This window comes from Poromitra crassiceps, assembly GCF_964638095.1.
Source record: "Poromitra crassiceps genome assembly, chromosome: 17".
Taxonomy (NCBI): Eukaryota; Metazoa; Chordata; class Actinopteri; order Beryciformes; family Melamphaidae; genus Poromitra; species Poromitra crassiceps.
In genome coordinates this window covers 27,159,646-27,174,113 of record NC_139635.1, presented here as the reverse complement: position 1 = coordinate 27,174,113, position 14,468 = coordinate 27,159,646, and the positions used below count along the sequence as shown (strand labels likewise).

At 42.7% G+C, this 14,468-nt stretch overlaps 2 protein-coding genes across 2 annotated transcripts; both read left to right on the top strand.

Annotated features, from left to right (window-relative positions):
* Positions 1-625: 625 nt before the first annotated feature.
* On the top strand, positions 626-2,278 carry LOC310791694 (E3 ubiquitin-protein ligase TRIM21-like; the record flags this gene model as incomplete). Its single annotated transcript, XM_083653349.1, has 1 exon — positions 626-2,278. The coding sequence occupies one exon, from the start codon at positions 626-628 to the stop codon at positions 2,276-2,278; it is 1,653 nt and encodes a 550-aa protein (XP_083509475.1).
* A 4,713-nt stretch (positions 2,279-6,991) lies between these two features.
* On the top strand, positions 6,992-8,629 carry LOC310791703 (E3 ubiquitin-protein ligase TRIM21-like; the record flags this gene model as incomplete). Its single annotated transcript, XM_083653358.1, has 1 exon — positions 6,992-8,629. The coding sequence occupies one exon, from the start codon at positions 6,992-6,994 to the stop codon at positions 8,627-8,629; it is 1,638 nt and encodes a 545-aa protein (XP_083509484.1).
* Between the last annotated feature and the right edge of the window lie 5,839 nt (positions 8,630-14,468).

The window sequence follows — 14,468 nt, the reverse complement described above, 5'->3', positions numbered from 1 at the left end:
TTACCTCTAATAGTCTCCGCGGACCAACGCAGAGTAGTCTCGCTTGAACCCCGAGTGAATCGGCCAGTGTTAGTGTGTCTGTAGCCAGGGCAGATCAGGAAGTGAAATGAAACGGTTTGCAGCAGCCACTTCGGCCATAACCACAAAATAACTTCCAAAAAACCTGTTAGAATATAACGAGAGATGTTCCCGCGAGTATGCGTGGCGTTCACATTGTTTATGTTATGTTGCTAGGCAGCGCAAACGGCGGAGGAAGGCAGCTGCGTTTCACTTCCTGGTTTCACTTCCGCGTTTCACTTCCGGGTTACCCGGTCCGGTCGCTCTAGAGAGCCCCCTGTTGGCGCGAGTTTAGACAGACTATAGACTTAATAATCACCTAAGGGAGCAATCTCAGATACACACGGCTTTGGTCTCGTCGACTATTAGAGGTAAGATGTGATGCATTGATATTAAATTTATACTGTTTAATAACAATCGAAAAAGTTGCTCGTAGCTGCTTTAAAAGTGAATAAAATGTGAGTGTAGTCCCTTTTTTATCCAACTTCAATTCCCTTTTTAAGGCATTGTCATTCAAGAATGATGTAATAAATGTTGTTATTTCACACTTTCCCTTCAGGTCTCAGATATGTCTGCTGCCAGCAGTCTCCTCTCTGAAGAGCAGTTTCTGTGCTCCATCTGTCTGGATGTGTTCACTGATCCAGTCTCCACACCATGTGGACACAACTTCTGCAAGAACTGTATCACACAACACTGGGATGTTAGTGTCCAGTGCCAGTGTCCCATGTGTAAAGAGGTTTTTGACAGAAGACCTCTGCTGCGGGTCAATACTTTCATATCTGAGATGGTTGCTCAGTTCAGGAAGTCAGCTCAGATGAAAGCCAGGAGCTGCCCAGACCAACAAAGTGCCAAACCAGGAGAAGTTCCCTGTGACGTCTGCACTGGGACCAAAGAGAAGGCCCTGAAGTCCTGCCTGGTGTGTCTGACCTCCTACTGTGAAACTCACCTGGAGCCTCATCAGAGAATCTCAGGCCTGAAGAGACACAAGCTGATGGATCCTGTGGAGAACCTGGAAGACAGGATGTGTAAGAAGCATGACAGACCGCTGGAGCTGTTCTGCAAGACTGACCAGATGTGTGTCTGTCAGTTCTGCACTGAGTCAGACCACAGGTCACATCGCTTTGTTCCTCTGGAAGAAGAATATGATGGAAAGAAGGCTGAGCTGGGGAAGACGGAGGCAGAAATCCAGCAGAAGATCCAGGAGAGACGACTGAAGATTCATGAGATCAAACACTCAGTAGAGCTCAGTAAGGCAAATGCAGACAGAGAGATAGCAGACAGTGTGCAGGTCTTCACTGCTCTGAGGCAGTCTGTGGAGAGAGGTCAGGCTGAGCTCATTGAGACGATTGAAGAGAAGCAGAAAACAACAGAGAAACAGGCGGAAGTCTTCATCAAAGAGCTGGAACAGGAAATCTCTGAGCTGATGAAGATAACCGCTGAGGTGGAGCAGCTCTCACACACTGAAGACCACCTTCACCTCCTCCAAAGCTTCCCATCCCTGAACAAGCCTCCACACACCAAAGACTGGACAGAGGTCAGTGTCCACTCATCATATGAGGGGACTGTGAGGAGAGCTGTGGCTCAGCTGGAGGAGACACTCCGTAAAGAGATGGAGAAGCTGCTTGATGTTGAGCTGAAGAGGGTCCAGCAGTTTGCAGTGGATGTGACTCTCGATCCTGATACAGCAAATCCCTGGCTCATCCTGTCTGATGATGGGAAACAAGTACATGATGGTGATGATGATAATGATGATGATGATGGTGATGTAAAGAAGAATCTCCCAGACAACCCAGAGAGATTTTCTTTTTGTACCTCTGTCTTAGGAAAGCAGAGCTTCTCTTCAGGGAAGTTTTACTACGAGGTCCAGGTTAAAGGGAAGACTGACTGGGATGTAGGAGTGGCCAGAGGGTCTATCAACAGGAAGGGAGACATCACAATGAGCCCAGAGGATGGCTACTGGACTGTAGTGTTGAGGAATGGAAATGAGTACAAAGCTGATGTCCTCCTCTCTCTGAAGAAGAAGCCTCAGAAGGTGGGGGTGTTTGTGGATTATGAGGAGGGTCTGGTCTCCTTTTATGATGTAGATGCTGCAGCTCTTATCTACTCCTTTACTGGCTGCACCTTCACTGAGAAACTCTACCCATACTTTGGTCCCTGTCCTAATAATGGTGGTGAAAACTCCGCCCCTCTGATCATCTCTCCTGTCAATCACACAGATTAGATTAAACATTCATTATCCTCAGGATTCATTGTCAGTTAAGACAATTTACGCACATGTTTTGACTTCAGGTAACTAGCAGCCAGTCTAATGTTGAATTTTATTTTATAGAACAACAACAACACTTTTCAGACTTGTCTAGCACATTTGAAGATTAATTTGTCCTTTCAATAGGGCTCAGTCTCCACTGAGAGAAGACCAGTAACTACTGATGTATCTTGTCTCTTTACCTTTTCTTCCTCTTGGCAGAATGTGTGGTGTTATGGCTCATGTTCATGTGATGTAGACATAATGATTTAGTTAGATCATGTGTGTGTGTGTGTGTGGGGGGGGGGGGGTAAAGTTAAACAAGAGTTCAGTATGTTTCTTTATATCCTGTGTTTCTTTGATCATTAAAGTGAGTGTGTGAAAACGACACATTTTCCAGTTTCATTGTAACATCTCTATTCACTCCTCTAACGGTGCATGATGCACACCACAGTGACACTAGTCAGTTTTTTTTTTTTTTTTTTTTTTTTTGTCAGGGACAATGCAAGAATCATTGTAACAAGTTACAAGAACATGAAACATATGCGATGCATATAGGATATCTAGCCAAGGCTAATTTGCAATCCCTGTCCCTGGGTAGGCTTTTCTAATAAAAAACATAATCTAGACAAAGTGCAAACATAAAAATTGTGACACGATCATACAAAATTTACAGTAAAATTATGCTACTACATCATACAAGATTTACAGTAGAATTACACAACTACATCAGTGATTAATGGTCGCAGGTTTGATTTTGCTTCAGCCAGTGTTTCACCTTTTCATTAAAGCTTTTCAGATTAGTTTGCATTTTTATTTCTGTTGGTAGGGAATTCCACATGTGTATCCCTTTTACTGAAAAGGATGACTGACCGAAGGTAGTTTTGCGTTGGGCCACTCTACAATTGCCATTCGCTGATCCCCTTGTGGCAATTCTGTTGCTGTTTATTTTTGTGACATATGGTGAAAGTACGGCTGGGACGAGATTATTCACACATTTAAATTCATTCATTGTGTATTGGATGCATCTGTCATCTCCTTCCAAAGCATGCTGGGATACCTGGTGATGGATGAGAGCAACGACAGCGATGTGGGGAGGGGCCAGAAGACAGCAAGACAACCAATCAAGCTGCAGCACCAAGCGAGCAGCGACTCCAAGCCACTTTTGTCGTGCTGGTGTGCGTTGGCCGTGCAGAGCTGACTTCCTGTTGCAGTGTTTGCTAATACAATATAGAGCTGACTTCCTGTTGCAGTGTTTGCTAATACAATATAGAGCTTAGCAGGTCCAAAACAACAAGCCCGGCCCGGCCTTAACCTGAATCCTTCTTAGTAAGTTGACTGTTTATCTATTCTAAACTATATCATGTGTCTGTTCAATCTCATGAATACGTAAGGTTAAGGATACAATAATAATAAATTTAATAACAGTACATTGTATTTATGGAGCACTTTTCATGGTATTCAGACGCTTTACAAGGGGGTTTAAAAAGATCAAGTAAACACATTAAAAACATAATACACAATACTAATGATCAAAGAATGAGGGAAAAGACAATACAGTTATCACAGGTTAAAAGCACAGGTGAGTTTCTAGTAATGATTTGAATGTGGGCTGAAAAAAAGGAATAACTGACTGAGGCTATTCCAATGAACTTCTGCTTATGTGCCGGATCAGAGTCACTAGACCACCACAGGTGATCGGTCAGGATCAAAAGTCCAAGAAAGAAGGTTTAGTCCTTTTATTCAACCCAGGTGTTTCCGTAGTCCTGCATACAGGTATTACTTTAGGAGTGGTTTCCTAAGAAACAAATAAACAATGGAAACATGCATAACTCAAATGGATTGAGTGACCAAACAATTGGGGTAGGAGGGGGTATGGTGGTGGAGCAGGTCAGTGAGGTAGGAGGGGGTATGGTGGTAGAGCAGGTCGGTGAGGTAGGAGGGGGTATGGTGGTGGAGCAGGTCGGTGAGATAGGAGGGGGTATGGTGGTGGAGCAGGTCAGTGAGGTAGGAGGGGGTATGGTGGTGGAGCAGGTCAGTGAGGTAGGAGGGGGTATGGTGGTGGAGCAGGTCAGTGAGGTAGGAGGGGGTATGGTGGTGGAGCAGGTCGGTGAGGTAGGAGGGGGTATGGTGGTGGAGCAGGTCGGTGAGGTAGGAGGGGGTATGGTGGTGGAGCAGGTCGATGAGGTAGGAGGGGGCCTGGCTTAAGCTACCAAATACTTCACACTGGGAAGAAATTAACTACAGTAAAGCTAACAGGGAGAATCATAGGGAGAAATGTGGTTAACTAAAGCTACTTATAAAAAGTAGCTAGTTGACAGTACAGCAGATAGTCTTGAATTCTGGACAAAATCATATCCAACAATAAACATATTCTCAGATTTGGGTCCAAGAGACACAATCTCATCAAATGGGGGTCTGTGGTGCTAATGTGGACTAAATTAGAGGTCTTGATATGAAAAGGGTTGAGAATCATTAGTGTAGGATTGAATGGGAATGAGCTGTGTGTGTGTGTGTGTGTGTGTGTGTGTGTGTGTGTGTGTGTGTGTGTGTGTGTGTGTGTGTGTGTGTGTGTGTGTGTGTGTGTGTGTGTGTGTGTGTGTGTGTGTGTGTGTGTGTGTGTGTGTGTGTGTGTGTGTGTGTGTGTGTGTGTGTGTGCGCATGTGTGTCTCTCCACTGTTGGCTAGCTGTGGCCGCCCTCAGCCTTTGGATGGTTGCAGTCATGCACCATGAATTCTTAATGCACACTGTATGTTCCTGCCATCACACAGGGGAAGTCAATATGACCCAGCAGTGGGCAATTTCTCCATCTATCTAAATGCATTTGAAGTTTGACATACAATCATATTTACTAACAACAAAACAAACAAACATGCCTGTTAATCATTTTAAGGTTGTCAAGTGTTGTGTTGGCAGATTTTGCTCTGCCTTAGTGCCTTTACTTGCTACATTGATCTACTTAAGTAAGATTTTTTGTTCAAGATTAATTTTAATAGCCATAATGAGTAATCATATTAAGGAGGATTTGACTTAGGGCAAGTATGCAGCGCAGCGATCACATCAATATCCCATATGAATTCTCCTGAGCCGTATCTCATACTCTCTCGCCTCTATTTTCCCCTCTCTCTGCTCTGTGCACGACTAAAATATTAAGTAGGCCTACAGGATCAATCCAGTCCATCCAACACAATATTTGTATGCTGCTCATTGTTTGCCCAAATCACAAATTACACTGTATGATGTCATGTTTATATGTGTGTTCATAAAAAAATAAATGCACAATAAACTTGTGTGCCAACTATTTGTGGTACTACAGCTCTCTAATGGTAAGAATAAAAATGAATCAACACATTGATTTGACCCCCCCCCCCCCCCCCGCCCAGAAAAAGGCGGAGCAACAGGAAACGTCACATTCCGGAATTGAAAGAGAAAGTAACTTGCGACAAGATTGCAGTTTGCTGCAGTCGAGAAAAGACCTGCGTCTGTCCAATTCTCAAGTGAGCTTCGAGAAAATACAATCAAAAGAAAAGAAAACTAGCGGTGAGTAACAGCAGATCATATTTACTGTGTTGAAACAGAGCAAGAAAGAACACAAACTTGAGCTGTCGGCTGATCCAGATAGGCCTAATCATGGAATGGAATTCGGTTTTGTCCTGTATCTTAGAGATTTCAACTGAAGTGTTTAGTGTACGTCCAAAAATTAAGAGACTCCACTTGCTTTCAGACACTCTTAAAGTGAAAAAGAGGAGAGCTAGAGTGCCCACTAACTTCAAAGCCTTTATCAGCATGGTCTTCATCAGGCCATCAGCTGACAGGTGGGCGGGCGTTATTGGTTTACTGTATTCTGTTAATTCTGAATGTTACATAGCGTTCATGTTTGACCCAGAGGTCAGTCAAATCTGTGCCTGGGAATAATCCATTGACAATCTAATGTTCTCATTTTTACAATTTAATATATGAAAGTTTCCACTGAATATGACATCAAGAAAATATCATCAATGTAGCCTACTGACCACAGAGTAGTAATACAGTGATACAAATGATTATTAAGAGGATTTTAAACAGATAAACACAGTCACGGGAGAAAAGCTTGAGCCAACTACAACACCATGCAGTCTTTTGTCAGTAAATGTTGTCCCTAAAGATAAGACATTATTGTGAATGATCCAGGCAGTTAAAGACAGTAAATGTTGTCCCTAAAGATAAGACATTATTGTGAATGATCCAGGCAGTTAAAGACAGTAAATGTTGTCCCTAAAGATAAGACATTATTGTGAATGATCCAGGCAGTTAAAGACAGTAAATGTTGTACCTAAAGATAAGACATTATTGTGAATGATCCAGGCAGTTAAAGACAGTGAAGGAACAACTGGATATCCAGCCGATCAGGACGTGTCTCAAAGCAGACATGAACTCATGATAGAGATGTTAGCATATAGGCTACCAAGAAGTGTGAATGGAGATTACTGAGGCCAGACATTTTATTCAAGACATCAGTTGTGTCCTCAATATAGGAGGACAGTTTCATTATGGTATAATGAAGTCAATACATGCAGACTTTAAAAGTGAATAAAATGTGAGTGTAGTCCCTTTTTTTTTATCCAACTTCAATTCCTTTTTTAAGGTATTGTCATTCAAGAATGATGTAATAAATGTTGTTATTTCACACTTTCCCTTCAGGTCTCAGATATGTCTGCTGCCAGCAGTCTCCTCTCTGAAGAGCAGTTTCTGTGCTCCATCTGTCTGGATGTGTTCACTGATCCAGTCTCCACACCATGTGGACACAACTTCTGCAAGAACTGCATCACACAGCACTGGGATGTTAGTGTCCAGTGCCAGTGTCCCATGTGTAAAGAGGTTTTTGACAGAAGACCTCTGCTGCGGGTCAATACTTTCATATCTGAGATGGTTGCTCAGTTCAGGAAGTCAGCTCAGATGAAAGCCAGGAGCTGCCCAGACCAACAAAGTGCCAAACCAGGAGAAGTTCCCTGTGACGTCTGCACTGGGACCAAAGAGAAGGCCCTGAAGTCCTGCCTGGTGTGTCTGGTCTCCTACTGTGAGACTCACCTGGAGCCTCATCAGAGAATCTCAGCCCTGAAACGACACAAGCTGATGGATCCTGTGGAGAACCTGGAAGGCAGGATGTGTAAGAAGCATGACAGACTGCTGGAGCTGTTCTGTAAGACTGACCAGATGTGTGTATGTCAGTTCTGTACTGAGTCAGACCACAAGTCACATCGCTTTGTCCCTCTGGAAGAAGAATATAAAGGAAAGAAGGCTGAGCTGGGGAAGACGGAGGCTGAAATTCAGCAGATGATCCAGGAGAGACGACTGAAGATTCAGGAGATCAAACAGTCAGTAGAGCTCAGTAATGCAAATGCAGACAGAGAGATAGCAGACAGTGTGCGGGTCTTCACTGCTCTGAAGCAGTCTGTGGAGAGAGGTCAGGCTGAGCTCATTGAGACGATTGAAGAGAAGCAGAAAACAACTGAGAAACAGGGTGAAGGCTTCATCAAAGAGCTGGAACAGGAGATCTGTGAGCTGATGAAGAGAACCGCTGAGGTGGAGCAGCTCTCACACACTGAAGACCACCTCCACCTCCTCCAAAGCTTCCCATCCCTGAACACGCCTCCACACACCAAGGACTGGACAGAGGTCAGTGTCCACTCATCATATGAGGGGACTGTGAGGAGAGCTGTGGCTCAGCTGGAGGAGACACTCAGTAAAGAGATGGAGAAGCTGCTTGATGTTGAGCCGAAGAGTGTCCAGCAGTTTGCAGTGGATGTGTCTCTGGATCCTGATACAGCAAATCCTCATCTCATCCTGTCTGATGATGGGAAACAAGTACATGATGGTGATGTAAAGAAGAATCTCCCAGACAACCCAGAGAGATTCTCTTCTTGTAGCTGTGTCTTAGCAAAGCAGAGCTTCTCTTCAGGGAAGTTTTACTACGAGGTTCAGGTTAAAGGGAAGACTGACTGGGATGTAGGAGTGGCCAGAGGGTCGATCAACAGGAAGGGACGCATCAGACTGAGTCCTAAGAATGGCTACTGGACTGTAATGCTGAGGAATGGAAATGAGTACAAAGCTCTTGCTGGCCCTCCTGTCCTCCTCTCTCTGAAGATGAAGCCTCAGAAGGTGGGGGTGTTTGTGGATTATGAGGAGGGTCTGGTCTCCTTCTATGACATAGATGCTGCAGCTCTTATCTACTCCTTTACTGGCTGCACCTTCACTGAGAAACTCTACCCATACTTCGGTCCCCATACTAATAATGGTGGTAAAAACTCTGCCCCTCTGATCATCTCTCCTGTCAATCAGACAGATTAGACTGATCAGTAATTTGCCTCAGGATTCATTGTCAGTTAAGACAGTTTACACATATGTTGTTTTGTCTTCAGGTAACTAGCAGCCAGTCTAATGTTGAATTTTATTTTATAGAACAACAAAAACACTTTGCAGACTTGTCTAGCACATTTGAAGATTATTCATGTGTTCTTTCAATAGGGCTCAGTCTCCACTGAGAGAAGACAAGTAACTACTGATGTATCTTGTCTCTTTACCTTTTCCTCCTCTTGGCAGAATGTGTGGTGTTATGGTTCATGTTCATGTGAAGACAAAGTGATTTAGTTATATCATGATGGGGGGGGGGGGGGGGGTTAAAGTTAAAGAAGAGTTCAGTATTTCCTTTCATATCCTGTTTTTCTTTGATCATTAAAGTTTCTGGCCTAATTAGACGAGGTTAGGAGTGACGGGTGTTTCGCCCGGCTGTCTTTTCATGGACCCCTTACGTGGGATCCTGCACACAACTCTTACAAGCACACAAGCACTTGACGTGGCTGGTTAGTGGTAACATTGGAATGTTGATGATGATGTTTTTGTCGGAGCCTATGTTCTGAAAATTGCAACCAAAAAAAAGTATTTTTCCTTATATCCTGTTTGTCTTTGATCATTAAAGTGAGTGTGTGAAAACGACACATTTTCCAGTTTCTTTGTAACATCTCTATTCACTCTAACGGTGCATGATGCACACCACAGTGACACTAGTCACTGTGTCATCTCCTTCCAAAGCATGCTGGGATACCTGGCGACGGATGAGAGCATTTACAGCAACATGAGGAGGGGCTAAGTTCAAAATGTCAAATGGAAATACGGCAAGACAACCAATCAAGCTGCAGCACCAAGCGACCAGCAGGGCAGGGTGGACAGCCACTCCAAGCCACTTTTGTGGTGCTGGTGTGCAACTGGCTGTGCATAGCTTACTTCCTGTTACAGTGTTTTCTAGTACAATATAGAGCTTAGATCAGGCCCAAACAAACAAGCCCGGCCCGGCCTGTCCCATTGGCTGCATTTATGGGGCCGAACCCGAAATGTTCTTAGTAAGTTGCTGTTGATCTATTCCAGGGGGTTTTCAAAGTGGGGGGCGGGCCTCCCCAGGGGGGCTCCAAGCAGTTTCAGGGGACGCTCAGTGAAGTGAAGCAATATTACATTAGTTATCAAAAGGTGATCACATAGAATATCCTCAATGTGTCTGATTTGGTTAAAGAGATAGTTGAGAGATACAATCGTTTGGGGGAATTTGACAGTTTTCCCCACTTTCCCAGAGTTAGAAACAAATAAATGCCTTCAGACAGACCTGTATGTATTTGGTGTAGTTTGAAGTATGTCAAACACCAATCTCAGGCCATCTTGGCTTTAATTGTTGAGTGTCTATGGTATCAAATAACACAATCATGATGATCCCATAGGCATCCAGGAATTGAAGCTTTGTCTGGGGGGAGGCCCACAGTCTCATACTTTGAAAACCCCTGATCTATTCTAAACTAATATCCATGTGTCTGTTCAGTCTTATGAATTCATATGGTTTTATGGTTAGAATAATAACACATTTAATGAATAAGAAGTCCAGGGAGTCACTTTTGTACAATAATACAATTTGTAAATGAATGGCCGACGCCCAGGTGATCTTCCTGTGTAACCCCGCCAACAAGCTCTGCAAGCCTCAGATTGTTTACCTGCTGACGGCCGCCGTCCCGGTGCTGTGCGACCCGCGCCACAACCCGGCCTGCAGGCCCATGACAGAGGAGGAGATGAAAGCTGCTGCACCTCCCCCTCCGTCCCCACCTCCTGCTCCCAGAAAGTCTGTCCCACCCCCATCTCCGCCTCCACCTCCTGTGAAGGGCATGGAGTACGACTGTGACCCGTACTGGGACCCCGACTGCCTCATCGACCACCCTCCCCGCCCCATCACAGAAACTGCCTCACCGGCTGCGCCCATTGAGGAGAAAGTGGTGAAAGAGGAGGTGGCACCAGCTGAGGAACATGTTGCTGAAGCACCAGTGGAGCAGAAAGCCTCCGACTTTGACCCTTATGATTTCAAACATGACCTCTATGACCCCTTCTGTTAAGCTGATCCAGCTCCAGAGCCTGAGTAAAAATCAAGCTTAAAAATATATCCTACAGGGAAAGACTCAAATATTAAGTAGCCTACAGGATCAATCCAGCCAGGACTGCTTCAGAGGACAGAGAAACACACAATAGGTGTATGCTGCTCATTGTTTGTCCAAATCACAATGTTGGAGCCATTTATGTTTGTTGTTGGCATCATGTCATATTATTTTGTTTAGATATCTTGCAGTATTATTTTTGGACACTTGGTGGCAGTCATGGATCACAGAGTTGTATAATAATAGGCACAGGTAACAGGAGATCATTAGGCACAGGTGAGGGGGAGCACACACAGTTCTCACCAGACCACAGACCAAGAGCAGCATTTGTAACTACACTGGTTCAATGTCTCTTAGAAATGATGGCCACGCTTCATACTGATGTCTTTTGACGATTTTATTTCTCTCTCTTTGGTCTCTTTGCCAGCTGACACTCTCTCTCTCTGTGTCAGCAGACACAATCAGCAGACACCGTGAAAACTGAAGAAATAACAACAAAACGATTCTGTCAATTCCAAGTCTCTCCAGCAATTATACATGTCCAACATATTACCACAACGGAAATGTGCTGAAATCAAATAACATTGTTTACATCGTATCACATCGTTTATGCAATGTCAAAATTACATTAACAGACCTTTTACACAAATATAACCCAAATTAAAGACATTTACCGTGTGCGCCTTTTGAACCACGTGCGGACTGGGTTTAGATTGGGGCTGTACGTCTTTACTCTGCAGCAGCAATATTCGTTCTGACCCAAAACGCCACGGTCACGCCCTTAACTAAACTCTGGTCATGTGACTCATTACACTCATTACACATTACACATTAAAACTTACATGAAGTGCACTTAGTTTTTACCCAACATTAGGCTATTTTAAAGTAGTATATTTTAGACAACTTTTACCATTTTTAATCTCTTATTTATAACATCTTATTTATTACATTTTTAATCTTTTTAATAACGATATGAACTCAAATCCCTATGATTATTATGACAGAAGAATGAAATAAGGAAATATGAATTATGCATCAATGTCTCAATGAAACATGTCTCTGGGACAGTTACAGCATTGGAAACCAACTAGAAACAAACTGGTATGCTCCTCTCATCTCTGTACAATAAAGCAGTGGTTCCCAACCTTTTTTGTCTTATGTACCCCTTGAGCTGTTTTTCCATGACAATAGTACCCCTCACTCATGCGTGGTGATGATTACATACAAGTAAATCTATACAAAATATATGTTTCACTGAACTGCCGGTGTTTGGCCTTTTTAGTTGTTGTTTTTTGCCATTATCAGTATCATGCCCCACCGCCCCAACACAATTGTAACAAAAAGGTCCAAGTTGAACTTTTATTGAAATAACATCAAGATCATGACTATTCCATTCTATTTTCTTTCAAAAATGTTGTCCAAATAAAAAAACGACTTCCATTTCAACTTTAAACAAAATCTTGTGACTGCTACTGTAGGCCTACATCTGTGCTTTTTTAAATAATAAATTAAAATAATCAAACAGAAATTGCAATCACTTTGCTAGAACAAACAAAGTTAACCAGATTGGATGAACACAGAAATAATTGGAGCAATAAAGTCCAGAAATGACATGTTCACTAGATTTAGAAAAAATAGCGAAGAGCAATTATATATTGAGTTTAAAACACTTAGAAATGAAGTAACTAGATTAATTAAGATAGCCAAGGCGGAATACTACAATGAAAAAATAACAGAAAATAAGTCAAATCCTAAACAATTGTGGAAGTGTTTGAAAATGACGGGATACGGGAACAGGCTCAAGACAAAAGCTAAAAACATGAACTTAGATATAGGAGGCACGCTGATTACAGGACATACCAATGTAGCTAATTATATAAATACGTTCTTCATTACTATAGCAAACAAACTAGTAAATAAATTGCCCAGTCCGAGTGGCAAATATGGAAATAAACAGGTGGGGGAGTTTTACAGGAAGAAAGGTATCCTGGCAGATACCTTTTCTTTCTCAAGTGTGTCTGAGGTCACGGTGGAAAAAAAACTCAAGGCCCTCAACCCTGCGAAGGCAACAGGACAGGACAAAATTCCCGCCAGATTCTTGAGGGACGCAGCGGAGACAATTGCTCCATGTATAACATTTATTTTAAACATGTCCATTGAAAAGGGGCATTTTCCCACTGATCTCAAATCAGCCAGAGTTATTCCTATCTATAAAAAAGGAAATAAATTAGACCCGGGGAATTACCGTCCTGTCTCGATCCTCAGCACGGTGTCAAAGGTAATGGAAAGAATCATCTTTGAGCAAATAAATGAATACCTGTCAACAAACAACATCCTGTATGAGTATCAGTCGGGGTTTAGAATATCTCACTCAACAGACACATGTTTGCTGTATCTGACAGACCAAATTAGAACAGAAGTAGATAAAGGTAAATATTGTGGAATGGTTTTATTAGATTTACAAAAAGCCTTTGACACCGTGAACCACGATATACTGCTATTTAAAATGAAGGCTATGGGTTTTAACAGTGCTTCGCTAAGGTGGGTGGAGTCATACCTAAGGGGTAGGAAGCAAGTGGTGGAAGTGAATGGCACCATGTCATCTTCACTAGAGCCAACTTGTGGGGTGCCTCAAGGGAGCATTTTAGGTCCAGTCTTATTTCTTTTATATGTCAACGACATGAAATCTGCCTGTGATTGTGATTTGCTTCTTTTTGCGGACGATGCTGCTCTACTGGTATCACATCAAGATAAAGGGGAGGTAGAAAGGATCCTCAGCCGAGAACTACTCAGGATCAGTTGCTGGCTGATTGATAACAGGTTGTCCCTCCACTTAGGTAAGACAGAAGCCATCCTCTTTGGTTCTACCATTAAATTGAGGAGGTCTCCGGGGTTTAGGGTTGTGGTGGGAGAAGTTGAGGTCTCAGCCAGAGAGGAGGTCACATACTTGGGCTGTGTGCTGGACAACACCTTATCAGGAGAGAGCATGGCGCAGAGGGTAGCCAAAAAGGTTAACCAGAGAGTGAAATTCCTCACCAGGATTTCAACCTCTGTTAACAGGTATGCTTTGGAAATTCTAGCGGGAGCCCTGGTTCAGTGTCAATACGATCAGGGACGTGCACAGAACATTAGAGGGGCAGGGGCTCAAATTAATAAAAGGGCACGGAAATTTGAGGCAATTTGAAGGCCAATTTAGGGCTATAACTCATTTTAAATATTCCGATTTTACCCAGATTTAGAGGAATATCTCATTTTAGGATGAGACTTGTCACGGAAAAATAACTCCATAACTGAATAATATTAGTATATAAAAGTTGCATGCTGTTGCAATACTGTTGTGAAATCATTTAAGCATCAATATGTATTTGCTCCTTTTCTCCCTTTAGGTTGTTGTACTACAACAGATAGCAACACAGGCAGAAACATTGAATGATACTGAGTGAGGCTTGTAATATACCATGCATTTTAACCATAATTCTAAAAAGCAAGACAGAAGATTTAGATAAGGTGTATTAGAATTTTTTTTATTTTTTGCGGATTCAACAACACAACATCCCTTTCCAATAGTGTAAAGTAAAAAATATTTTCAAGAGCAACAATTCTGCATTTGTTCCCTATATTTTGGTTATTTATTTATTGGGTGGTTTATTTATTTATGTATTTATTTATTCATTCATTTTTGGGTTCATTTTTGGGTTGGTGCCTTCAGGGGCAGTTTAGAA